General features: G+C 41.7%; 1 protein-coding gene across 1 annotated transcript in view; it reads left to right on the top strand.

Annotated features, from left to right (window-relative positions):
* The first annotated feature begins 13,343 nt into the window (after window positions 1-13,343).
* The window catches only part of Rnf217 (ring finger protein 217), a 107,839-nt gene continuing 93,722 nt past the window's right edge, over window positions 13,344-27,460 (top strand). The window contains exon 1 of the mRNA NM_001146349.1: window positions 13,344-14,685. Within this exon, the coding sequence (NP_001139821.1) occupies window positions 13,885-14,685 (801 nt within the window). The 5' untranslated portion in view covers window positions 13,344-13,884. The remainder of the gene's footprint in view (window positions 14,686-27,460) is intronic.

Genomic DNA, 27,460 nt, shown 5'->3' with positions numbered 1-27,460 from the left:
TTTGTAGCTATACTCTTTCAGCCCCACCAGCTGAATAAATAACACAAGTCATTTATATAGTTTAAAGCTTATGACTTTTGCTTGGGTAATCTCCCAACTAGCTTATCTAACTTAACTATCTTGTCCACGACCCACTATGTGGATAGCTCTATACTTCTCCTCTCTGTTGTGATGCCTCTATTCCCTCTGTGTCCACTGCTTGCTCTTTCTGTCTCTCTGTCTCTGTCTCTGTCTCTGTCTCTCTTTCTCTCTCGTTCTGTCCCATACTTCCTGCCCAGCAATTGTCTGCCAGCTTTTTATTACAATGCTAGTTGCCTCTAGGCATAGAGGCCTGTCTGACCTTCAAGTGTCTGAGCAGGTGTGGGAGGACAAGTATTTAAAATATAAGTCCAATGATAGGCCATAGAAAATACCATTATCCTGTCAACATTTAACTTCATACAATGCACAATGTAACAAAAGTGTACTCCAACATCCCTTCTAAAATATTTCTGCATATTTTATAGGAAATTTTTGGTAAATGATGACATCATTTGTGAATAAAAAGCAGACCACTTTCTTCCTCTCTTTGCGTATGTCTTTTCTTTCTCTACTGGTCAGGACCTCTGATACAGTGTTGAATACGGATAGAAGGGTGGGTACTCTTGCCTAGTAGTCAGGACATCCTGAAAGTATAAAAGGAAAAGAGGAATAAATTCAGAACAAAAAATGTTACCCAGAACATCATGTGACAGATATTTCTTTAAATACTAATATATAGTTTAATAAAATTAAAAAGGGAAAATATTTTATACTGAGTATCCAATATTTCATTAGTGTGTGCCCATGTGTATATGTGTATTGGATATGCATTTGTTTTATTTTTATTGTTTATTTTGTGTATGTTAACATATATGGAAGCCAGCGGTTAATTTCTGGTGTATTTATCGCTCTCTGCTTTATTTTATGACAGGTATACATTTTTATCTTATGTGCTTATAATTTTAATTAATTAATTAATTAATTTATTTATTTATTTATTTATTTATTTATTTATTTATTGTGAGTACACTGTCACTCCCCTCAGAGTTCAACGTGTCAGTAAACAATTGATGCAGAGATTTTTCTGCACAGTGTTATTTTCCTCTGCTTCACAAAAGTATCATATTGGATGTTTCAGCAACTTGATCATGGCCAACAGAGCCCCTACAATGGGGCTTAGCTGAAACACTAAATTAGGGAAGTTTTAAATATTATTTCCTTAAAGTACTTCTTTAACCTCAAGCTGATCGATTCCCATTCTGAGACTCCAGTTGCTAGTATTTATAGGCTTGGTTTGTTTCTACTGCTGTTATCAGACATTCTGAAAAATGCCAGGTGGTGATGGCACACACCTTCAATCCCAGCGCTAAGGAGGCAAAAAGCAAGTATGTGGACCTCTGAGTTCAAGGCCAGCCTGATCAACAGAACAAATTCCAGGCTACACAGGAAAAACAAAAACAATAAAACAAACAAAAAAACAACAACAAAACCTGTGTCAAAAACAACAAAACCTGCGTTGAAAACAACAAAACAAAACAAATTCTAAAAAACAACTTGAGGAGAAAGGGGGTTTATTTCCACTTACATGTTCCAGGGCATCTGAAGTAGAGACCAGGGAGGAATACTATTTATTGGCTTGCTCTCCTCCCACCCCCTTTGGTTTTTTTCAAGACAGGGATTCTCTGCTTAGCCCTGGCTGTCCTGGAACTCACTTTGTAGACCAGGCTGGCCTGGAACTGCCTCTGCTTCCCAAGTCCTGGGATTAAAGGTGTGCACCACCACTGCCCAGTGGCTTACTCTTGACTATGCATGGTCATTGGGGTTTCTTTACATAGTCCATGTCCACAGGTGGCACTGCTCACAGTATGATGGGCTCTCTCACTAATCAGTACTCAAGAAAATGGCCTAGAGTTAATGGCACAGGCCAGTGCTAGCATGGCAGCCACTCAATTTAGGCTCCCATTAGCAACTTTAGGCTGTGTCTAGTTGACGGTTAAAGCTAACTAGGCAACTTGCAAATCAGATATTCTGTTATTCTTTCATAGAATTTGAGGACTCTGTATTTAATATTTTGCTGTTTTTCAGATTAGTTAGTGTTTAAATGTCTTCGGGTTTTACCCATTCCCTCTGCCATCTCTCTTTTGCTGTCATGCACATGTAGTGACTTTAAAACTTCTGCATTCTATATTTTCCCATTAGAGTTCTCCCTTGGTCTTGTTTTGTACTCTCTACATAGTAGCTGAAAGCCTAAAAGCCCATCAATAGAGGCTATACTGTTGTTCCCAAGTGTAATGTCTTCCCAAAGGCCTGATTTATCTTGTATATGCTGTCTATGCATTATTTTGTGTTCTGAAATTGGGTTACGCTTCCTTTTTGACTATATCAAGTAGTTTTGTAATAGATGTTGGGAAATGACACAATGTTTTAATAAAAACTCTCCATTATTTGTATTTATCCAAAAAAAGATTCTGTTTTTCTTTGTCAACTGATTTATTTTTGACATGTTCAAACTTCAAAAGCTGTTTCTCTGTGGCAGGGTGCAGCTCATTTTCATTTTGTCATTAGCTGGGCTGCTTGCAATCTGTTAGCATACCCGTGTTTTAGGGTCAGCCAGAGATTTGGGCAGAATTAACACATAACAGTTTAGCTTTCTGGCATTTTTCACTTCCTTCAAACCTCTGGAATGTTAGGTAGGCTTCCGAATGACATGAGTTCCTGATGCTTCTTGTCTGGTGTGAGCTCATTGGAATATGTCCCTGAAGGTTGATTCTGTACCTGTTACAAATTCGATTTTTCTATCGAATGAAGTAGATAGACTACATAATTATATAAGCTACTGAAAATCAAGGTTTGTGTAATATGCAGAGATTCATATACATTAGAAAATGAAAATATATAGAGAGAATTACAAATTTGTCAAGTATCTGCTTAGAGAAACACATCACAGAGTGCCACTTGGCGTTACAGGCAAGATGGTTTCGCGGGGCAAAGCACTTGCTGCTAAGCTTAAAGGCTTGAGTTCTGTGGGGGGGACTCAGAGTAGAAGGGGAGAACTCCAGTTGTCCTCCGACCTCCACACACATGCTATGGTGTGCACCTCATACACAATATACAATATGTTAATTAAATAATCATTTAAAAAAACCAAGTAACCAAAGTACATATCTAACAAATACTGACATCTTCCTTCTTGTATTTTGATTATTAGTTGCTCATAATGTCAGAATTAAGGGATACCAAAAGAAACTATAGCTCTTATTCTTTGGGATGGGGGGAACCTCCTATTTTAATCTTACTATTTTAAGATAAATTTAAAACCAATGGCTTCTACTTCTTCACCCATCTATAGTTTTTACCAAGTTTTCTATTACATTTTTTGTTTACATTATTTGTGTCTGTCTGTCTGTCTGTCCGTCTCTCTCTCTCTCTCTCTCTCTGTGTGTGTGTGTGTGTGTGTGTGTGCACACACGCGCGCAGAGACGTCAGAGGATAACTTGCAGGAGTCAGTTTTTCCCCACGTGAAGGGGAGTGGTTCAAACTTACAGTTCTTTAGGCTTGGCAGACAAGGCCTTAATGTGCTGAGCCTCCCTGGCCCCCATCTGTATCTGCATACTCTTTATCTTCTAACAAAGAGTATAATCCCAGTTTGACTCAGGGCAACTTTATCTATGAAATGAATAATAATAAATATTTCAGATTTGAACGACTTTTTTTTTATATTTTGGTGTTGCTCCCATTTTAAACAGTTCCTTAGAATGTATAAAAGCATTCTTAGTGTGACAAGCTGTATGAAAACAGATAATGGGCTGCACTTTACCATTTTTGTAGTTGAGATTGCTTTCTTTGTTTTTTTGAGACAAGATTTCTGTGCATAGCACTGGATGTCCTGGAACTCTGTGTAGACAAGGCTGGCCTTGAACTCACAGTGGTCTGTCTGCCTCTGCCTCTGCCTCTGCCTCTGCCTCTGCCTCCTGAGTGCTGGGACCAGTGGTGTGCATCACCACCACCGAGCTTCATTTTCTAATGTTTCTACAGCCAGGCTTAGTAAACAAATGTGATTAGTCTGGGATCAGAGGAAAATGTTGAAATCATCCGCCTTAATCATCTCAGCCAGGAAAAGAACTACTTGATTTCCCCTAAGTAGATTAGGGTATACAAATTGTCATGAAATTCTCTCTTAGTTCCTAACTTACACTCGTAGTTTCCAACTCATTATGGTTGACTAATAATTTAAGAATGAATGACTATACCCTGTGAGTCTTCACTGGTGCTTTTGAATGGACATGAAAACAAAACAACAACAACAAAAAGAATCAAGGGCTGGAACAATTCAGTAGTTACAAGTTATATATGACTTGAACAGAGGACCCAAGGTTTTCCAGGACCCTTATCAGATTGCTCAGAAAAGTTTGTAATTGCAACTCCAGGGAATTTGATCACACACACACACACACACACACACACACACACACACACACACACAAACATATACACTCTCACAATTTAACATTTAAAAAAATCCTTAAAAAATTGAAGTTAAATTTTTAATTTTTTTATTAATCATTATATTTTTAAGAGAAGCAAGTCACCATCCTGAAGAATCAAGTTCTGTTTAACTCAAATTCATTGATATTACTCATAACAAAATTGATCCTAATTTAATTCATTGACCCTTTGAATTTAAAGAAAGTATTTTAAAAATAGCACAGCATGGCTTGTGAGCAAGGGACTAAGAGTCTTGTGTATTTATGACTCCTTCCAAGGATCAGAGATACTGGGAGTCAATCAGATTTCTGTGTGCTGGTACAAGCTGTCCCTATCTCCTACCCACAACACACACACACACAGTCACTGCTTTAAGCAACAGTGGCACTATGCTAGCCAGGTTCTTGGGTTCAGAAAGGACTATGGTTCTGTGGCTCCACAATGTCTCTTAGTCATGCCTAGAATTGGAAGTAAATAATGAAATAAAAATATCCATCAGAGAATATGCTATTTAATTATATTGCATGCATTAGCTAGGACTGTAACATAACCACTGAGCATTGAGTCAACTGAGAAAGTTCAGGAAGAATAAGATAAATACAAATAGATATTAGAAGTACATATTAGGAGGGGTAAGAAGCCTGGGCACTCATAGCCCAAGTCACTCAGAATGGTATTAATGGAATCTGCCAGCATAAAATAACAATTTACAAATCAGAAGCACAATCTTCGAAATGTGTTTCTGCATCACACAACCTACAGGTGCTCTCATAGGAACTGCTAATGCCTTCGACTAACATCAGGGTTTTAAAAATAATATTGGAAACCATCTTTCAAAATGTAAAATTGAAAACTAACTAAGCTTTTCTAGCAAATCTTTGACAGCCTTGGTAAGGAAGGCATTAAAAAATTACTTGTATGATATCAGGATTTCCTAAGTTGGGGTGGAACAAGTCTTAGGCTCATAATTAATCCTCCTCCTCTTCCTCCTCCTCCCCCTCCTCCTCCTATCCTCCTCCTCCTATCACTCATGAATATATCATACTATTACCATTTGCTGTAGATTCAACTTTGAATGTTAATTGATAAATTAATGAATATTTACTGAGCATGTTCTTTATGCTGCATGAATTCTCATCAACTGCAGACAAGAGAGAACTTTTCTAATCAACTTATAAATACATTATAAAGTAGATAACTAACAGGAGGATAATTACATACTGTCTTGGGTGTGTAGATCCTTGGAAAATAAAATACAGAGAGCGAGGGGGGGGGGGGGACTGGGATGAAGTGGTGGTGCTGTGTGATCTAGGCTGCTTTAGGAAGGCTTTCTCTGACAAAGGGGCTTTTGACCTGAGAAGAAGAACATTGGTCTGCTGGCCTATTAGTTATGTGGCTCACTGTTGTGAAAAATACTTGATAGAAACAATAAAAAGAATGAAGGGCTTCCTTTGGGTCATAGTTTGAGGCTATCGTCCTATAGCAGGAAGGGGGAGAGAGAGAGAGAGAGAGAGAGAGAGAGAGAGAGAGAGAGAGAGAGAGAGAGAGAGAGAGAGAGAGAGATTATCTTCTTTATTCTGCTCTGAGCCCCCAAGTATGGGATAATGCCACTTTCCTTAGAAACAGCTCTTCTGAAAGTCTAAACTCTGTCCTGCTGACAGTGAATGTTAACCATCAGGAGGCGAGAAGCTAGTGTCAGTGCACAGGACACAGCTTAAAGAACTGAGGCTAGAGCCTGATGGGATATGTAAGGGAGAACAAGAAGCTAATGAAGGTATGTGGGACAATTGAGGAAGGATGGACAAAAGGGTGCTGGGAAATTTGAACCATGCAAAAGGCCAGAGGAAGACCTTGGATTTTATCTGAGACAGAAAACCTTTGACCATTGGCATCCTTTCCCACTTTTCACTCCATCATGACTTAACAACATAGAAGCCCCTCCCCACCCCAGGGCTCTATTTCCTAAAGCATATTTTAAGTTGCCAAAATAACTAGTTTTCTTAAACCTAGACTGGGGTGTGATTCCCTAGTTAAAACTACCCCACAACAAAACACCTAGTCAGATCACTTCTAGAGCAATCAAACTCAATATAGGGAGAAACTCTAAAGAATACAGATGACATAAAAAATGAGTCTCAGAGAACTTACTGATGGCATCAATCACAAAGACTAGACAAATGCAGGTATTGAGCAAGAGATAATTCAGTATCCTGTCATTTCTCTTGATGTGAACTAAGTAAGCTATGTTACCCCAGAAGATCTGTAAAGCAGATTCCGAAGTCTTCAGAATGTTCTCTTACTTGGAAGAAGGGTGGATACACATGGAACTAGTTCAGATAAAGCCACACTGCCGTAAGGTAGAATTTTAATCCAAACCGACTACAGTCCTTATGAGGAGAGAAAAAGAGACACTGACAGACAGATGGCCATATGATGCCAGAGGCAGAGATGGCAATCAAAAATCAGCAAGGCAGGTGCTTAGTCAGTATTCGATTGCTCTAAAGACACACCATGATCACTGCAACTCTTATAAAGGACATCATTTAATTGGAGTTTGCTTACAGTTTCAGAGGTTTAGTCCTTTATCATCATGGTGGGAAGCATGGCAGCTTGCAGGCGGACAAGGTGCTGGAGAACTAGAGTGCATCAGAATTGGCAGGCAGCAGGAAGAAGACCCTGAGCCTGGCTTGGGCTCCATTTTTTTTTTAAAGAAATGTAATAATTTATTTATTCTTACTTTATACTCACTGATGTTTAACCTGCATATATATCTATGTGAGGGTGTAAGATCCCCTAAAACACAAGTTACAGACAATTGTGAACTGCCATGTAGATTCTGGGAATTGAACTAGGGTCCTTGGGAAGAGCAGCTGGTGCTCTTAACCACTGAGCCATCTCCTCAGCTCCTGACTTGTGCTCTAAAATCTTTAAACAGTGACACACTCATCCAACAAGGTTATACATATTCAACAAGGGTACAGGTCTTAATCCTGCTCAAGTACTACTCCCATCAGCAAGCATTCAAGTGTATGAGCCTGTGGGGGTCATTCTCATTCAAACCACCACAGGAAAGAACGTCAAGAAACATTAGCATCACCAAAGGCGAGGAGAAGAAAGGAAATATACCCTCCTATACTTGGATTTCATCCAACAACATAGTTTCACACTTGTAGTCTCAGAGCCACAACTTTGATGCATTTCATTTATTGTAGCACTTAATGCTCATTACTATCATGAGAGTTCTAGGAAGATATCTTAGAATGCAGCGGTTGTAGCTCGGTCTTGTTCAGAAGGCATAGACAGCTTACAGGAATTTGTCAGGTTAGGAACTAGAAAAGTAACACCACACCTCCCCTCCCCACCCCCACTCTCCAGCCCTCTCCTCACCTGTCAGTCATTTCCCTTAGGAGAATTGGAAGACAGAAGGTAAGGGACATTTCTGATCTGTGATGCTATGGGCCGGTATCTAGGAAAACGAGAAGAAATGGGATCTAGAACAGGCAATAGAACTATATTCCCTAAAGTCTCCAGATACCTCTGGGCCATTTGTGTGCGGTACAAAATCAATCACTCAAGATATCTATCTTATCTGCCACTGATGGTCCACCCATATAGTCTCATTTCTCAATAGATAACTGCCTTTTCCACCTTCTCCAACTACATAAAATTTGCCTTGACAGAAACTTCCACAGGACTTAGTATATAGTTCAATGATCACACCCACAAGATTTGTCTGATGTCTTATCTATGTGTCTTCTCTACAGAAATGGGAGAGTCCTCAGGAGTCTGATTGAGTTATCATCACTAAGTATACACTCTATGCATACCAAGACGTTATGCAAAGAAGCATGGTGGTTGAATAGGAAAGTATAATATTAGTAATGAGATAACATTCAGTAAGATCTGCCCTTTCTTTTTTTTCTTTTTCAAAAGTGAAAACTGAGGCCTACAGAGTGTAAGCAATTTCACAGTCAATAGAAAACAGTACTGGCTTACAGACAAACCTACTTACGTTGGTATTTTCCCCACAGCATTATGGAACATAAGTGATTCTCCCAAAGTTCATCAGAGCCTCATCAGAGTCATATAAATACCCTAAAATGTAAATGAGTCATGAACATGTGAATAAAAAGCTGTTTTTGATACTTGCATATTGAGAAATTTAAATAAAAGTATTTGAGAAAAATATTTTGAGCTCTATTGATGCCACAGTGATTGAGGAACAGCTTGTGGCATTTAACATCCCCCAAAGGCAGCTGGGCTTTTCCCATTCCAACTTGGTAGCAGTGTGTTAAGAGATAAACAGATAAAATTATTTGCCATAATTTTAAGATAAATATAGCTGGATGATTTAAGCGTTGGGCTTAAAAACTTTCAGAACCATTTAATCTGCTTGCTGTATTTTGTCAAGCAAAAGATCATAACTAATTTCAAGTAGCCAATCTATCAGGAATGAAGAAGTTTCTTATCTTCCATCCAGGCCATCCAGGACAATGAACTTTCTTTTCATTCCTTCATAGTCTCCGGTCTTTATCTTGAAATGGCAAGTGCTATCTTCCCACAGGCACCTTTCTGCTTGGGACTAAAAAAAGCAAAATGAAAGCCTATAAAAGCCAATGAGCTGCTTTTTGCAGTATTGAAATCCAGAAGCTTCCTAGGAGAATCGTTGAGATAAATCATTCTCTGTATGGACACAGAATTTGGCAAAGCAGCCTGGTGCTTTCTTTTGTAAGAGTTGCTTTGATAATGGTGTCTCTCCACAACAATAGAACAGTGACTAAGACACTGTCAGAAACCTAACCTACGTAATGGAATGGAGAACAAGTAGATTTAATGATTAGTGGGGGCTTGACAGCTATTAAGAGATGCCTCTCTTTTTTCTAACTAAAAAAACATACCCCTGTATTAAATTTGTGATGGTAAATAGCAAACTATCCCTAGACTGATTAAAGAAGGAGATTATCTTATATCTACCAGGTTGATGAGACGATAAATTGATTCTAAATTTTTTTTTGATAATATGTGCCAAAAGCCTTCAAAATATATTTAGTGTTTTCAGTAAATTTAATTTAATTTATGGAATTTAATTCCTAGGAATTTATGGCATACTATGATAGGAATTATATAAAAGTTCCATTAAATGTTAATAAGATACTAAAATTATAACCATGATATATTTATTGAGATTATAGATTATTTATTTGATGCAGTATAATACACATGACATAGGTTATACACAGAAAGGTATTAAATGGTCACAAATCATATGACTTAGATGCAGCCATATAAAATGTGTTCAAGACATATCCTTAAGTAATAAAGTCACTGAAGCAAAAAGCAAAAACAAAATAAAACACACACATACACACTCACATATATGAATTTATTGTTATATGCATGGGTGTTTTGCCTGCACAATGTGCACCAAGTGGTGCCCACCAAGGCCAGAGGAGAGCACAGATACTCTGAAAGTGAAGTTGTACCAGCCATTGTGAGCTACTATGTGGGTGCTGAAAACTGAATCTAGGTCTTCTTCAACAACAGACAGTAGTCTTAGCTACTGAGCCATCTCTCTAGTGCCCCCCCCCCACCCAATATATTTTACAAACACAGATACAAATAAAAGAACAAGGCATCCCAATGTGTAAAGGTATTTTAGTGGTTGTTTGGAGTTATAACTGGTGACCAGCTTCTCCCACTACATCCTTTCTCTACCCTCTCTGTCTTTCTCCCTTCTTTCTTTCTTCTCCTCTTTCTCCCTCTTTTTGATTTCTTCTGTTTTCAAAATATTTGGGCATATATTGTATTATCTTGTTTTGAAGAAAAGACAGTGTTTGGTGTTCTTGCTAACTTTTTCATTAATTTTTCCTCTTTGGAGTTTTCTTAATGGGTTGAGGTGGAAACGAAGACAAAGCTTTTTGCATCTCTGTTAAGCACTCAGTTTCCCTTTTCTTCATGAATCAAGTTCTCTTTCTCCTCAGATGAAGAGCGGGAAAACTAGGTGAGACCCAGAGTCCACTGTGTAGCTGAGCAGAAGTCCAGAAAGGCTTCTTTAGTCACTTCACAGTTTAGTTAAATAATTGGTTTCTTTGTGCCCTTTTAAATAGTTAGAGGACTGTCCTGTGAACACACAAATCTAGTGTTTAAAGTTGTTTAAAATTTATTTTTATTTCATGTGCATCGGTGTTTGCCTGTATATCTGTGTATATCTGTGTGAGGATGTTTGAGCCTCTGGAACTGGAGCTACAGACAATTGTGAACTGCCATGTGGGTGCTGGGAACTGAACCTGGGGCCTCTGGAAGAACATTCAGTGCTTTTAACTGCTGAGTCATCTCCTCAGCCCCCATAGCAGGGTTTTTGTTGTTGTTTGTTTCTTTTGTTTGTTTGTTTTGTTTTTTGTTTTTCAAGGCGGGGTTTCTCTGTATAAGAGCCCCAGTTTTCCTGTAATTTGCTCTGTAAACCAGACTGTCTTTGAACTCACAGAGATCTGCCTACTTCTAGTACTTTCCGTATAATTGTTTAATGATATTTAACATTACGCATTTTTCTCCATGACAGGAGAATTTCACTATAGCTTTTATATGCACAATTAAAGTGATTTAGAGTCTAAATTATCACATATTTTTTTTCTAATTAGCTAATTTTGTTTTTAAATAGTCTAATATCTGGCTAAAAATTTTCAAGGAAGCCCCAAGTAAGCCATATTCAAAGGGCAGGTTAAAAAAAGGTGATAATAGAAATGACTAGTACTACAAAGTCATTAAGAGAATCCTAAGGTTCTGGATCTGACATTGAATTCTGAATTTGAGTTCAGATATTAAAGGTGGAGGATTATGGGAGTTGTTCAGTTCAGGTTAGGACATGCTGAGAGTTGAAAGTGATATAGGCAGGACACTAAAGACACTTTTGTTGCAGAAACAGCCATATACAGTTTGTCAGCTGATGGTCTGAGCAGAGACAATATTAACGTCTATAGTATGTCTGTGAAAATTTTGTTATACACACACACACACACACACACACACACACACACATATATATATATATGTATATATATATGTATATATATATATATATATGCTATATTTCCTGTTTCTTTTTCTTTTTGCCATTGTTGTTTTGTTTGTTTGTTTGTTTTTAAGACAGAGGTTTTCTACATGTAGCTCTGGTTGACTTAGAACTTACTCTACAGACCAAAAGTGGCCTTGAACTCAGAGGTCCACCTGACCTTTGCTTCCCAAGTGCTGGGATTAAAGGTGTGTGCCACCACTACCCAGCTAGTAACTATATTTTCACTCTTTTTTTTTTAAAGAAAGAAAGAAAGGAAGAAAGGAAAGAAAGAAAGAAAGAAAGAAAGAAAGAAAGAAAGAAAGAAAGAAAGAAAGAAATCCCATCAGCACACTTATCAGTGGTGCTCCATGAACCTGGGATAGACTGAGCAAAGACCCACCATTATAGGATTGCGTTATGATTCCTCTGTGCTGTTGGGGACCTGTGAGTCCCAGACCTCATGCTAGAGGTGCCAGGCCCAGGAGTCAGGCACGAGAGGATTTACCTAGAGGAAGATGACATGTTGCTCAGAAATGCTAGCAGCATGTAGCAGGAAGAAGTCCTGGTAAGGAAAGAAAGGGCAATCCTTGAACAGGGAGATGGAGTCTTCTGGAGTCCCAGCAACATCCGTCCACTTACCTGTCTGGGCTTTCCAGCGGGTTGTGTTTCTGAGGTGGATACTGAGGATTGAGTGAGTGAGCTATCTCTCCAGGCTGCCTGAGTACCATTTAATCATCAAAAAATAGTTATTCTTCATTCTTGGGTCAGACTACTGAGTGCCAGGGCATCTGGCGGCAAGTCACCATGCTCTGGTGTACCTGAGCTTCAACCGCACCTGATTGAAACCCATGACCTTTGGGTCTCTGCTTGGTCAATACTGAATTCTTAGTTCCCTTGTAGCCTTTGCATTTGCCTTGGAAAATATTTTAGAACAAATCAATAACAACTTCAAGGTTAAAAAATAATCTACACATTTAACAGATTTTTCCTTTGACATGAATGTGTAAATTGAATTCCCTCCCTATTTTAAAAAAATAAAAATGGTTGGCTTCCCAAAAATGTTTTCATTGGCTTTAGAAAACTAAATCACACCAGTGTTTGGGTGACTAATACTTCCTGTAAAATAAAGATAGATCAACACATAATTAAGTTCTGGCTGAGATATAATTGTTGCCTTGGAAACAGTTTTGGGTATGAATATGGTTATGTTAATAAGTTTCCCTGATTCCTAATGATGATCCAGCTGATTAATCAGGCCAGGCTACCCACTTAAAGGGGTTCAGAAACAAAACAAAAACCAAACAAACAAACAAACAAAACCCCAAGAGCCCACAAAAATAATTCGCGAGAGAACACTGAGCAGAGGAAAAGCAGTAAATGTCAGATTAGTTATTCCTTAGTGCTTGTAAATATTATAGTTGGAGGAGCAGACGACAAGTGCTTTTGGGTTATTTATGGTTTTCGAAGATCCTTCCTATCGCACCAGGTAGAATGCACACCATCGCCTCTACTTCTCGAGCGTGACATCCCAGTGTGTTCTCCGTCCAGAGCCCAGGGTCCAGCAGTTTTTGTCGGAAGTTCTACTTAAAGCAGAGCACTAAGGGGCGCCTGCAAGCGCTTAAGCATTTGGCTGGGGCCGAGTGGGAATTCTTAGGGGTGAGAGCACAGCTCAGCTTAGATCACCCTCACTCCTGTGTGCGTGCGACTGTGTGCGTGGGCGCCCGCGCGCGTATGTGTGTACGTGTGGGGAGGTGTGTGCCAAAGGGGTGGGGTGAGGGGAGGGAGCAGGGCCCTAGGTGCTGCACGAGGAGAGGGAGGTCTCCCGCTTCTCCTCCAGGGACACCAGCCACTGCTTGCGGACTCGGCCACCTCTCGGTGACGCCACAGGCCCGGCGACCCTCGGGATCGCCGGCTGCGCGCCCCGCCGCGGAGGCAGGGATGGCGCGGGGCTGACCGTCTCCTCCCGCCTCCCGGGAACTCTTCCGCCCCACCCGGGACTCGCGGGTCCGCGGCAGCGCCGCGACGTGCATGCGGGCCGGGCCCCCTCAGCCTGAGGCCCTCGGAGTCCTCGAGGCGGTGCCCGGCCGCGCCGGACGAGGAGGAAGACGACGACTACGAGGTGGAGGAGGAGGAGCCGGCTGCCCGCACGCTGCGGCCCGGGAGCCCGGGCTCCCCGGAGGGCGCTTGGGGCGTCCCGGCCCCGGAGGAGGGATCCGGAAGCAGAAGGGCCGCCGCGAGTGGAGCGGAGCCGCTTGCCCGCGCTGCCCGGCGCCGGCTGGGGGTCCGGGCGGCTGGATGGGCGGCGGCGGCGCAGGCCGCGGGCGGCGATGGGCGAGGAGCAGAGCACGGTGAGCGGCAGCGGCGGGGCGCGGGCCTCTGGCGGAGGCTCGGCGGGCCAGCCCGAGTCCCCCAGGCCGCGAGGGGACCGCGTCCGGACAGCCGGGCCGCGCGCTGCAGCCTCCTCTTCACGGCCGAACGGCGGCGGCGGCGGCAGAGACCCGGGCTGCGTGGACGCGAGTGTCCAGGAGCCTGCGAGCAACCGGGCCCCGGCAGGGCAGCCCGCGCGACTGCCACTCAGCGGGCCCCTGGACCCCCAGAGTCTGGAACTGCAGCTGGAGCGCGAGGCGGAGGGAGCGGGGCCACGGGAGGCGCCCCCCGGCCAGCAGCCCCCCGACGGGCTGCTCCTGGACGTGCTGGCCCAGCGACACCCGCCCCCCGCCAAGCCGCAAGTCCTCTGCTCCGTGTACTGCGTGGAGAGCGACTTGCCCGAGGCCCCCTCCGCCGAGTCCCCGTCGCCGTCGGAGTCCCCACCTCAAGCACCGCTGGGGCCGATTCCCGCCAGCCCGCCGCCCTCCTTCCCCAGCTCCCCGCTGTCGCTCCCGGCTGACCCCCTTTCCCCCGACGGCGGCAGCATCGAGCTGGAGTTCTACCTGGCTCCGGAGCCCTTCTCCGTGCCTGGCCTATTAGGGGCTCCACCCTACTCTGGCCTGGGGGGAGTAGGGGACCCCTATGCGCCCCTCATGGTGCTGATGTGCCGGGTGTGCCTGGAAGACAAACCCATCAAGCCCCTGCCCTGCTGCAAGAAGGCGGTGTGCGAGGAGTGCCTCAAAATCTACCTGAGCTCTCAGGTAACTCTCCACTACTCTCTGCCCACCCTCAGCCCTGATCGCCATGGCAAGGCATTAAACTTCCTAGCAAGGACAGAGGTGACCGGTCCCCTTATCCAGGGTCTCCAGCAATTGCTGGCGTTCTAGTTGTTATTGAATGTATTTTACTCACACTGGTTTATTGGCTGGTTAACTCTGCTCTGAGATTCAGGTTTTGGTTGGCAGCTGCTAGAGGAATGAGGTGGATTGCCCTCTGATTATTTTGTCTGTGGATTGCATGCAAGAGCTTGTTCCCAGGAAAGTAGAAAGACTGCCTCACAGGCCTGGCATCCCAGAAACTAACAGACAGTGAGCATAAAATAAATATTTGTGGACCTGGTGAGGAGAAGGTTTGGAATTAGTATGTCAGGGCTGTGATAACCTGCCTTTTAAATTCGTTGCCTTTGTATATAGCCAGCGAAATGTAAAGAAGAAAGAGCAAAAAACTCTTGCCTACCCTTCCACACCGAAGTTAAAATACTTTTTTTCCACTGAAATTTTAAGCCAGCACAATACTTTTATCTCTTCAAGAGAGAAACAGAACAGAAAGAGCAAAACAAAGCAGAGAGACCAAAGGTTTAACCAAACAGGGGAACGCAGAACTTCCTTCCCTCCCTCCACCCTCTTCTGACGGGCTTGTTGGTTTTTTTTTTCTTGGAAAGCTTGAGAAACCCTCCTTCATGGTTTTCAGTCTGTGGTGTTTCTGACAGCATTTTGCACAATCCTTAATGCCCTTTGATCCCATGTCTGATTGTCCTAGGCCTATTCATCTTTCAAAACCTTGTCTGTTCAGGTGCCAGCGTTTCTGTGCCAGACGCTGCTTTACCTCAGCTTCCAGGCCACTGCTCAGATATTTTTAAAATGTGTCTTCTAATCGTCCCTGCACTGAAATTGTTCCCTTCCTGCCTGTTTGTCTCCGTAGACTGGACACTGATTTGTTTGTCTGTATCGGCTGAAGGCATTTGAACCGGGCTCTGAACAGTGTGGTTCCTGTGTATTTTGTGGGTAGCTGCATTGCTGGAGTCTGGTCTGAAAGGGTGGAGTGTGCCCAATTGGAAGTGCAAAGGCAAACTTACATGGAGTGGAACATTACACTAACAAGAGCTCGGCCCAAGCAGCTGAGACTAGCCACATGCCCCTGAGAGACCATGGTGTCTGTTTTGGGATGTATCCACCGGTGGAGATTTAAACAGGAATGTCTGCTGCTTGTTTGGGGTTGTTTCTATGACATTACCCTTGTATGGATAATGCTGTGTGCACAGCCTTATGGTGGGATCCAGACATTCCTAAGATATGGGCCTTGCTCCAGAGAAGTCGTGGTGAGAGCAAATTCCTTCAAATATATACTACAGAGTAGCATCTAATGTGATGTAAACACCAATACCAAGGAGCACTTAGCATTTATTTATTTCGTCATTCATCTATTCATTCATAGGCAGGAGGTTGCTGTGTGGCCCATGGTGGCCTTTTAACTGGCTAAGTACCCCAGATTGGCCTTTAACCTTTGAGGCTACTGCCTCCTCTTCCTGAGTTCTGTGATTAACTTTGTCCTACTATGCCCAACTCCAATCTTTACCTACTAAGTGCTCTTACAAACACCAGCTGGTTTTATGTTCAAGGTCGGTATTTCAGGTGGATTGATACCCTGCCTAGCAGTTTCATTTTATTTACAATAGGCCCTTTCTCTGAAGCAGTTTCTTTTTCTTTTTGTCAGCATAAGTTGGTTTTAGGATGTTGGTGTTTTGAGTTGCAATGAGAGGGGGGAGAGGAACAGGTTGAGTGCTGAGTCCTCAGTCTTCACAGCACACAGCATGCAGCACCTACAACAGACTCCTTTGAAGTGACAGCACTCTCTGAACTGTGTCTGCAATCTATGACATCAGGTGTTCCTGACCTCCCAAAACAACCTGCAGGAATCTCAGCAGCATGAAATAGACACTATTTCAAACAATCACAGCACAAATTAAGCCCAGAATGGCAGGCACGCTTCTACCTTAGGACACTGTACTTGTTCTCTGTGTCTAGATATCTGCCTCCCTGTCCTTTGGCTTGTTCTGTCTACCACCTCACCTTTGTATATTCACATATCGTCCTTGTGGTCTTCACAGAGTGTCTTTGTAGGTATGCATTTGCACATGTGTGTGCATGGGTTTTGCACATTTGTGCACTTGCACAGAGGCTAGAGGAAGATATTGGATGTCCTGCTCTCTCCTTCCTCCTTTTGAGACAGTGTCTCACTGAACCTGAAGCATAGGAAGTGTTTCACATAGGCTATCTGGATGAGTTCTGCAGTCCACCTGCCTCTGCTCCCCGGTGTTGGAGTTGCAGGCATGCTCACATTTTATATGGATGCTGGACATTTGAGCTCAGAGCCTCAAGATGTAGGCTGCAAACTCTTAGCAACTGAACAATTTCCCCAGACTTTGTGGCTACCATTTAAAGGTTGAGCCTTACCCTACACTCCTGTGTCTCTTCCTGGGTTTTAGCTTTTCTCCATAGCACTAATGTATCTTGTACCTAAGTAGATAGCTTCTGTGAAAACAGGAGTTTCTGTATGATTTTGTTAATTTCTGCCTATTTAGCAAATGACAGATATTTGCTCAATAGGTACTGAATTTGTAAAGAACCTAAGGTCACCCCAGAAAGCTTAGGTGCTAAATTTTGCACTGGATATTTTTCGTATTTAAGGTAAAAGATAAACACTGAAGGCCGATAAATAAAATAGGCTACATTTACCATTCTATCTAAAAGAATTTAAGCAAACTTTTAGCTTATACAAACTTAAGCCTTTTTCCATTGGATAAAGTACAAGATCGTGGTTGTAATATTTCTGATATGATCCTGAATTTTAACATCTCATCATCTTTATATTCAGAGGTCTGTGTTTTACCGTCATCTATGCCCAAATCTTCTCCTCAGTGAAATGTAACTGTAGACAGCGATCTGTGGAGAATCTACCAGTGCCGGAGTGAAACTATGTCTTAATATGTGGTTGCAGCCAGGCCTGATGGTACAGATCTGTAATCCCAGCTGCTTGGGAGATTGAGGCAGAGAGATCTCAAGTTCAAGGCTTGCCTGTCAACTTTGTGAGTTCAAAGTCTCCATGAGCAATGTAGTGAGACCCTGTCTCTAATTTTAAAGAAGGTGTGTGTGTGTGTGTGTTTGTGTGTGTGTGTGTTGGGGGTAGGGAGTGGCAGGAGGTTGGACTTATATATAGCTCAGTGGGGGAGTGTTTACTTAGCCTGTGTGTGACTCTTTAGGTTTGATTCACAATGCCAAAAACAAAACAACAACAGCAACAAAAATAGGCAGGGGAGATGTTGCATGTTTTCTTTTCTCATCTGATAAGATTTTTGTTCTAAACAAATGTGGCAAGCCTTGACTTCAAGGCCTCTTAAGACCTTTATGGGGCAAAGGATGTGTTAGACCTATTAGTGACGTCTTTGTATTTGAGTTTGTGCCACATGCTTAGTGCATTATTTAACAATATTTAAGAATGTAAAGAAAATCAGTATTAAACATTTTATAAAAACATTAAAATGCATATTAATTGCGAGTTGGAATCATGCCTGGTTAAGTGGACTCTTCTGAGAAACAATGCTGTATTCTTTGAAAGAAGACAGAAATTTAGGAACTAGAAATGCTTTCAGACTTGGAGCAGACTTTCAGGGACTGAAGCTCTGGCCAAGGATGATGAGTCGGTATCAGCATTTCAGAAGAGGCCACACAATTAGACAGCGGCAGTGTCTCCGTGCTATGATAGGGTAGGGTAAGCCTTGCTGGGGGGATGTTACAGTGCTTTAGTTACCTTGTACCTTCTGATTAAACCGTGCATTAGAACATCAGTCACTGCACTGACTGATTTAGATGTCATGGTACACCAAGGCAGAGAGTGGACCTTACCTTGGTTTATATTGCTTAGGTATATGCATGTTTGAGCGTACATTTTCAGAAGTGCATTTTCCAGTGTCGTATGTGGCTAACACAGTCCCCAGGACAACAGCAGTATCTCCCGGTTTCCCAGGTTCTCCCAAGTTTCGATCTTCTCAGCTTGTTTGGCCTTTGCCACGGTCTTCTAGGAAGAAAGATAATCTCTTGCCATCTTGGCTTTGCAGAAACCGTCCACAAATATCTTTCCTTCATGATTTTGATTTAGACAGAACAATGTCTTATAAATATGAAATATTAACATTAAGTACCTTGGATAACCCAAAGAAAGAATTGAGCTTACTCACAGACTAGGTCAAGGTAGCAGCTGCCGTGGCTTTTAGCACACTGCTCAGAACAGGACATTGGTAGATTCCTATGACTTGGAATGTGTACACCTGTCCAGTGGGTATTTATAGCAGCAAAGAACACATTTCTTCTAGACAGTGTGCAGAAAACAACTGCTACATGATAATGCCCTAACATGACTGCTACTGTAGTCAGCAGAGAAAAGTGACCTAGGGCCAAAGGGAAATATCTCATTGGTAAATCCAAGTCATCCGGTCTTCATAGGTAATGACGTTTAACTTACATTCTTTTCCTTAAAGCAGGTAAACATTTCTATCTTATTGAACATGGAGTTTGAGTATCATTGTCTTCACATAGGTAAAGTTTGTCAGGATAGCTTTGGCTGTCCTGGAACTCACTCTTTACACCATGCTGGCTTCAAAGTCAGAGAGATCCGCCTCCCTCTGTCTCCCAAGTGCTGGGACTAAAGGCCTGTGCTACTGCCACCTGGTTAGATGTGATTTTTATTTTCCTTCGAGAGTGAATGGAGCTCATTGTTTAAACCTGAAACTCTCCTTAGTCCGAGGTACTAGATGAAAAGTATTCTGCTAGAGATTGAGTCCTCAGCATTTTATTAAGAATGTGTGATAGACAACAAAGACAGGCAGCTGGCGGTAGTTTCTTACAATGACCCTATATACTATTTTTGCATGACTTTGTAGACATGTTAAGTGGTCTCAGGAAACCATCTTATAACCTTGTATTTTTGCTTTCAGTTAAAAGCTCTTTTGAAAGAGATTAGGTACTTGTTCCTCCTTTTCTTAGTCTCTGGTCGCTTTTAAGACCACCATGGGAACCAACTAATCTTTTATTAATGTGTTATGATTCCTGTTACTATGTTTAATCCAAAATAATAAATCTGTATATACATGTTCATATGTATATGTATATTTATGTGTGTGTATATACACATATATATGTATATACACACACAAACACACACAAACATGCATGTTTCAGAATATATTGCATTTGTTGGAAATAGAATATTTGTAAGTACTCTCTTTATTTAAAATATTTACTCCACTGACTTAAGAGAAAACATGATTTTAGCTAATTTTGCTTTGGTCCATTCATGACAGTTTGCTTGGTGTTTAAAGAAAGAACGAACTTTTCTTTTCTTTTCTGCAGCTGATTGAATCTAGGGCTATAATATGATCACGTGATTGGCCATGAAGCTTCACTCTCAAACCCTTAAGTTAAAACAAGTATTTATTTTGTTTACAGTTATTTTGTTAGAAGGATTTTACATGCTAAACCAAAATGAAACTTCTCAAATTAGGTTCTGTCATAAAATTACAACTCACTGTCTATTGAATATAATTTTCAGTATCTCCCATTCTCTATAACTTCCAACCATTTCATTTACATCACCTCTGTTGCGATAATTATGCTTGAGATATGGGTACATATTCACAATTACTGAGAACAACCATACATTCAAATCTAATCTCTAATTATTCTCATCTGTAGTTTATCATTTCATGTTAGTTAACTTGAATGTCCGTACCCTTTGTATTATAGGCACTGTTGCCTGCTCTCCAGATAAAAGGAAAGAAGATAACAAAATCTTTGAGTTGGTGGAGTTTATATGCCAGGCTATGAAGAAGATAATATGTAAATTATTTTCTGTATTGGAGGCAACAAGGGCTATGGAGAAAAAAGAAACAAGGAAAAGTTGGTAGATACCAAGAAGAGGATTGTTACTAAGTTTATCATTTGGGTGGGGGGTGTTGTTTCTTTTACAAAGTCCCTTTCCAGTTAAGACCTTTGTAAGCCAACAGTTGAACAGGCCATATGCACATCAGAAAATGGCAATAAGAGTTTCAGAGGTATGCCAAGAATGACAAGGAAGCCCATGTGGTTGATACATGTCAGGTCTGGTGGGTGTGGTAAAATGACAGAAGGCAGAGATTTAAGGCTATAGGCAGGCTTGCCTTTCATCTGCATATGATGGAAGCCACAAGGAGGCACTGAACAGAAGTGTAGCCAGGTACATGTTCCTTTGAAGGAACTTAGAATCTCTGGAGAAAGTGTTGTAACGATCAAGTAGATGTAAAAAGATCATTTTGAAGAGGATGCTACCATTCCAAGCAGGAAAGATATAGTTTAGGCTAAAGTGAGAGAGCTGTATGCTTTGGACTGTATGAATTTTGAATATATTTTACTGATATAGCTGACAGTTTACTGGATTTACTGATTGCATGTGACGTGAGAGTAAAAGAATTAAAGATGAGTCAAGATTTGAGTCAGAACATTTAGAAAAGTGGGTTTGCTGCTCAGCAAGATGGAGAAGCATGGTAGGAGGGCAAGGTTTGGGAAAAAAAAGGACTTGGAAAGGCTAAGTATAAAATGCTGTTGAGACATTCATGAAGGACTGCTATAGGTCTGGCACCAGAGGAGAGATCTGAGCAGAAGATATGAATTGGGCCATTGGTAATATGTAGATAGTATTTAATGTCTGAAGCCTGAATGATGTCACCTTGAGAGGAATAACAGAGAAGAAGGCTGAGCACTAACTCTGGTCCTGTCAATTTGCATAGATGTCTATGGAGTATGGGTCCCAGAAAAGAACCAGAATTTGGGAGGGAGAAGCCAGTTTGTTGAGAATAGAGATGAATAAAGACGCCTTGAAAAGGAAAGGAGGGCTGGGGTTGTGGACCAGGGATGCAGTGCTTGCTCGACAGGCATGAGGATCTGAATTTGGAGCCCAGGTAGGCAGAGGTAGGTAGGGTCCTGATTTATTGAGAGATCTTGTAAAACAAACAAAAAATCAAGGTGGAAGGTACTTGATTTGGAATTTTAGTTTCTACACTAGTATATACAGACAAGTCCATGTGTAATACCCCCTGTGTACATACACAAACACGCACGCACGCACGCATAATATAAGAAAGAAGGAGTAACCTTCTGTCTCTTGTGTGAGTCCCAGCAGGCCAATAACTGAAAGTGACCATCAGCTTTCCCAACAAGGCTGTTAAATGTGAATGGCTCTTTTTTCACTGGCAGTTGTGCAGTTGGCCTTCAGATTAGAGTAGGTCTGAGTGAATAGGACAACTCATTTCATTTCAAGGTGTAGCTAGTAGGACAGTGGTTCTCAACCTTCCTCATGCTGTGACCCTTTAAGAAATGTTAATACAATTATTTTGTTGCTATTTCATAACTGTAATCTTGTTACTGTTATGAATCATAATGTCAATATCTGGTATGCAGGATATCTGATATGAAACCCCCATGAAAGGTTTGTTCGACACCTTCCCCCTGCCCTCAAGGTAGAGGACCTATATAGTTGAACATTCTGTGAGAACACTGAAAATTAGAGATAGTCAATAACTTTCTCAAAATCACTGACTTAGCAAATGTTGAAGTGGGATTTAAGTTCAAATCTGTTTGGTTCTAGAGCCGGCAGCCCTTTTAATAGCCTTGAAATGTGTTAACTAATCAAAAAGGTGATGCTGACCAAAGGCCTGGGCAAAGCTGGGGGCATAATAATGTAAATAATTTCCATTTTCTCTGAGAGGGATGAGAGATGTACGGAGTGAGGGACTGAGAGGTGGCTCCATCCCTTTGGAAGGACTTACTGTCTGTGTTGAGAGCAGACTGTGGGAACCAAGTGAAAGTAAAAAGCAGATTAGATGAGGAAGGGAGTATTCCAGGGAGGAAATGTGTATATCACAGAGAGTCCAATTCTCCCAACTGAAGACAGAAAAGAAACATAGTTACACAGTTTAAGAAAGTGGGAACTTGCACGGGACTTTGCAGGGAAGCGTGCTATGAGTAAGCAGTGGGAACTCAGTTGAGAAACCCGGCTTGATTTGCTGCTCACTTTTGTTGATTGTGCTCCTTCCTGTTTTCTTCCTTAGAGTCATTACTCTATTTAAACTTGTTCTTTACAATCCCTTAGTAATGGTGTCCGGATGGCCCTTAAGCCTTTCCACAGTGTTTGCCGATACTCATTCACTCCCGTGGTTTAGGGGCCCTCCGTATGCTTTTGCCTTGAGATACTGTCCGAAGCCCTTGTTCTTCCTCCCTTTTGACTATAAGGGTCTATCTTTTGACCACTTCTAGCAGGATACTCCCTCCACCCATACCTACCTGTAGACAGTTCATCTTACATTTTCAAAATGGACTCCTGCTTCTGTTCTCTGCCTTCCCAGAGCTGGTTTTCTGCTTCAGGAATCCCTGCTGCTTGCATCGATCATACCCAGTTCAGAAACTCGGGCTGCATTCTTTCTACTCTTGCATGCAGCTCTTTCTGCCCCAAGTCCTAAGGTGTTTTTTTTTTTTTTTTGAGTTCTATAAGTTTATTCATTTCTGCTTCCATTTCCTTTGCTCCTGCCTTCCATTTGACCCCCATCTTCTTTAACATTTTATCTTTATTTATGTATACCTGTGTGTGTGTATGTATATATGTATGTGCGTGCATGTGAGTGTATATCACATATATGTAGGTGTGTATGAGGGGCAGAAAAGTGTATGCATTCCCTAGAACTGGAATCACAGTTGTGAGCCTTGGGTCCTCTGGAAGAACAAGGGAACACTCTTAACTGTGGAGCTGTCTCTTCAGTGCCTTCCTCCTAGATTTGGTGACTCCATTCCTGTGCTCTAATCTTGTCTCCAATCTCTTTCCCAACACCCAAGTCAGAGGGTTCTTTAAAAGCCATGGCCATTTTTGGCTTTCTCCTTTTTAGTTGGCCATTGGTGGCCTCTTGCTTTTTGAGTAGAGCGTGAGCTCTGTGTGTGCATGTCCCTAAGTGATCTGACTCCTGTGCTTTCCAGTTTTGTCCTCAAGTAGCCTCAAGCCTGGAGCCATGTTAACCTTTTTTGTTCTTCAAAGACGCATGGCACTCTTGAGTCTTTGCCTCTGGTAACATGACGTATGTCTGAGGAGAGCCTTCACTCTTGCCTTGCTGTGCACCTCTCTGCTTCTGTTTCTCCTCATTCTTCTAGTTTCAGGTTAGATATTATGAATTAGCATTCTACTATTTTCGTTTATGGCTGTAAAACAATATAAGAGTCTTTCTGGATGATTCTACTTATTTTGTTATATCTAAATTGCCCCTTTCCTGCTCTGTGTTTAATGATAAAAGAGTATGTAGATAAAGAGCTTAGTTCTGTTGTGTTTAGGCACTTCCATAGCATCTTGCTGGGCAAGCATGGGGGCTTGAGTTTGGATCTCCAGCACCCAGGTAAAAAGCTAGGTGTGACAGCATGTAGCAAACCCAGCTTACATGCAGCTAGGAACCCCCTGCCCCAAACGTGTACACTTGTTATTTACACACATACACTATATATAGGTGCACAAACTAATTTTCACAGAAATAGTGCATGTAAAGTGGGTTTATTTATTTCATTATATTTAATAAATTTACAATGGTGTTTTCAGTGTGCATAACACTGTACTAGATAATGCTGTAGTTCAGATAGTGAATGTCTTCTCAAGGGACCAGATTTTGGAGCCTTCTCTTCTGCTTATGAGTATATTCTGAACTGATAACATTCTTAAGTGGTAGGGACCAGGATAAGGAAGTTGGAACATTGTGGACATGGTTTGGAGGAAATATTGGGACCCTGCCCTCTCTCTGTTTTCCCCTTTCTGGAGCCTTGAGATAGCAGCCTCCTCAGCTGTGGACCCCCACCTAGGAGTGCTATGCTGCTACAGTCCAAGTGCTCCAGGACCAGTGACCAGAAACTAACTGCCACCTGTGAAACTGACCTAGCTGCGCTTTTTGTTTCTTAGTAGTTGACAATCTGAGGCATTTTGTCACACAGAAACAAACCTTGCAGCCCAAACAGTCTTTTGAAATGAAATGCTCACTATTTCTTTATCTTGCTTGGGAACCTGCAGAACATGACTTCCATTACCTCATACACACATCTTGGTTCCTAACACTGCCAGTAGTACGTGATGTGGCCTATGGTTTTAGCCTTATTTTGTCACCAAGTATCTGTCTTCTCTTATGGCATAATGTCCTTTCTGTGGTCAGCTTCCCTTGGCCTTCAGATCTCTGCCAAGTCCCATGTGACCCTTCCTTGCTGTCAGTGTTCTTAGAGTCCTTTCTACTCTGTCAGCGTGTCCTCACACATGCTTGTAGGATGACTGCTGTTTGACTCTGGAATTTCTGGGACTCTACTCAGTATCTTCACTATCTTCATAACTAGCACCTTGGATTGGCATCCAGGATTGATAAGTGATTAGTTAATACTTATTAAAACCAAAGGAAGTGGTTGAAAATGCGGTAAGCTTAGGTTAGAAAGGTAAATATTTGAATCTTTTGACATATTTTTGTTCAATATATTTAAAATTTAAATGTGACTAGTTGCTATGGCTGGAGTATGTCTCATATTGGCCTACTGTCCCGTCCCATGGGACAGTCGAACAAGGTATGAGGAACCACCTGTGGAGAGAATGGGGGGGCAAGAAACACAAAGAACGGACAGTAAGTCAAAAAATTCTGATCAAGCTGACAAACTTTATTTTTCCCAGGCAGGTTTTATGCCCACAGAAGCAGGATATGGGGAGGGGGATGACGCAGAATCGCTTTGTTTCTGAGGGAACGCACCTGTTCCCAAAAGCAGGATATTGGCTAGGTACAAAGTTCAGCAGGAGGAACAGAACAGAGTGGGTTGCTAGGTACCTGTCCACAAGATCTATAGCTATTTGTTCTTAACTGGGAGTAGTACTTTCCTACAGAGGCCTCAACGTTTCCCACAGAAATCTCAACTAAGCTAGTACTTTTCCATAAGGCCAAGACTTTGTAAGTAAGCACTTATGGCTGACAAGGCAGTTAACATTCAAACAGGGTCGCTCCCAATAGCCTACCAATCGCTCCCAACAGCCTATCAATCACTGAAGAGTTTCTTTTGTTGTAACCCTTGCTCTGATAACTGTGCCTGCTGCTTAATGAATTTCTTTTCAGATCACAGGGACTTAAGATGACCATTTTATTTTGACCATGACACTGAAGGTCAGGAATTTGGGAACTGCTCAGATGGCTAGTTCACTCTTGGAGTTTCTCGTGTGATGGTGGTCAGATGTCATGCTCACTGGGCTTGCAGCTGCTGTCAGGGAGTTCAGCTGTGGCTGTCTACCAAAGCCCTAGCTTGTCCCAGGGTTACTTCTGCCTTAGGGAGGCTCTCTCGAAAGCTAGCGTCCAACCAGGCGAATGCCAGCTAATCCTTTTTCACCCTGATTTGCAAGTACTCAGTAACACCTGGGCAAAGCAATCACCCATGCTCAGTGGGAAGGGGTGTTTACCCTCCTCCTTCAAGGACTTGAGAGACCTATTTTAGTAATTACCACACACTTTCAGATAAAACCCAGAAACAGTTTTAATTTAGGTGGTAAAATTTTGCTTTTGTTTGTTTGTGTATTTCAAGACAAGGTTTCTCTGTGTAGCTCTGGCTGTTCTGGGTCTCACTCTGTAGACCAGGTTGGCCTCAAACTCACAGAGATCCTTTTGCTTCCACCTCCCAAGTGCTGGGATTAAAAAAAGGCTTGCACCACCACTCCTCAGCTTTTACTTTGTTTGTTTAATGTTTATGTTTTCCCAACCATTCACACATTTCCAATATATCATTATATCGGTTAACAAGATTTAATTTTTGTGTTTTGTGTTTGAATAATTTTATAAGGGCTCACATGAAAGCTATTCCTTCTCAGAATTACCTAATTTTACTGTAACTGAAGTATTCTAGGGTCAAGCTCAACTTAACTATTCTGATTAGTATTACTAATAATTAGTATTAGCGTAGTCTCTAGTATAGCTTCCTTTATATCAGATCTTTAGTCAAAGTGGTAGTTAGAAGTCTCCCTTGACAATTTTAAGCTTTCTGATACAGCAGATTCTTTTATCACCTAGATTCTATATGGAACTGGTATTGTATTTAAGGATACTTTAGAATTACCCCTTCTAGTTAATCCTTATTAACTCACCGTTAGAGTTTTGTTGTTTATTGTAGTCCTAGTGTGCGTGGATGATTGTATTGTTTGCTTAGTGTCTCCTTGAAGAGTTAACTTGAAATTTCCAGAAGCAAGTGTATTAAACTCAAAAGTTGCTTCTCTGTACTTGATGAAGAGGGGATCTGTAATAGAGGGGACCTATTAAAGAGTGGGACCTATAAGAGAGGGGACCTGTAATGTAGGGGGATCTCTAATGGAGGAGATCTACAATAGAGGAATCTTTAATGGAGGGGGATGTCTAATAGAGGGATCTATAACCGAGGGGGTCTGTAATGGAGGAGGATCTATAATAGAGGGGACCTGTAATGGAGGGAAATGTACAATACAGTGATCTCTAATAAGAGGTATCTTTCAATAGAGGGATCTCTAATGGAGGGGATCTACAATCGAGGTATATATTGTTTGCATGATGTAGCCCTTTCCCTCTGGCTCAGGTAACTTAATTCAAAGATTAGTCCTTCACATGAATGACTAATCCCTTTTAAAGTCTTCTTAATCTACTGCCTCAATACTGTTCTC

The sequence above is a fragment of the Mus musculus genome, chromosome 10, assembly GCF_000001635.26.
Source record: "Mus musculus strain C57BL/6J chromosome 10, GRCm38.p6 C57BL/6J".
Classification (NCBI taxonomy): Eukaryota; Metazoa; Chordata; class Mammalia; order Rodentia; family Muridae; genus Mus; species Mus musculus.
Note: the sequence above shows the minus strand (reverse complement) of the source record. Positions and strands in the feature narration are given on the sequence as shown.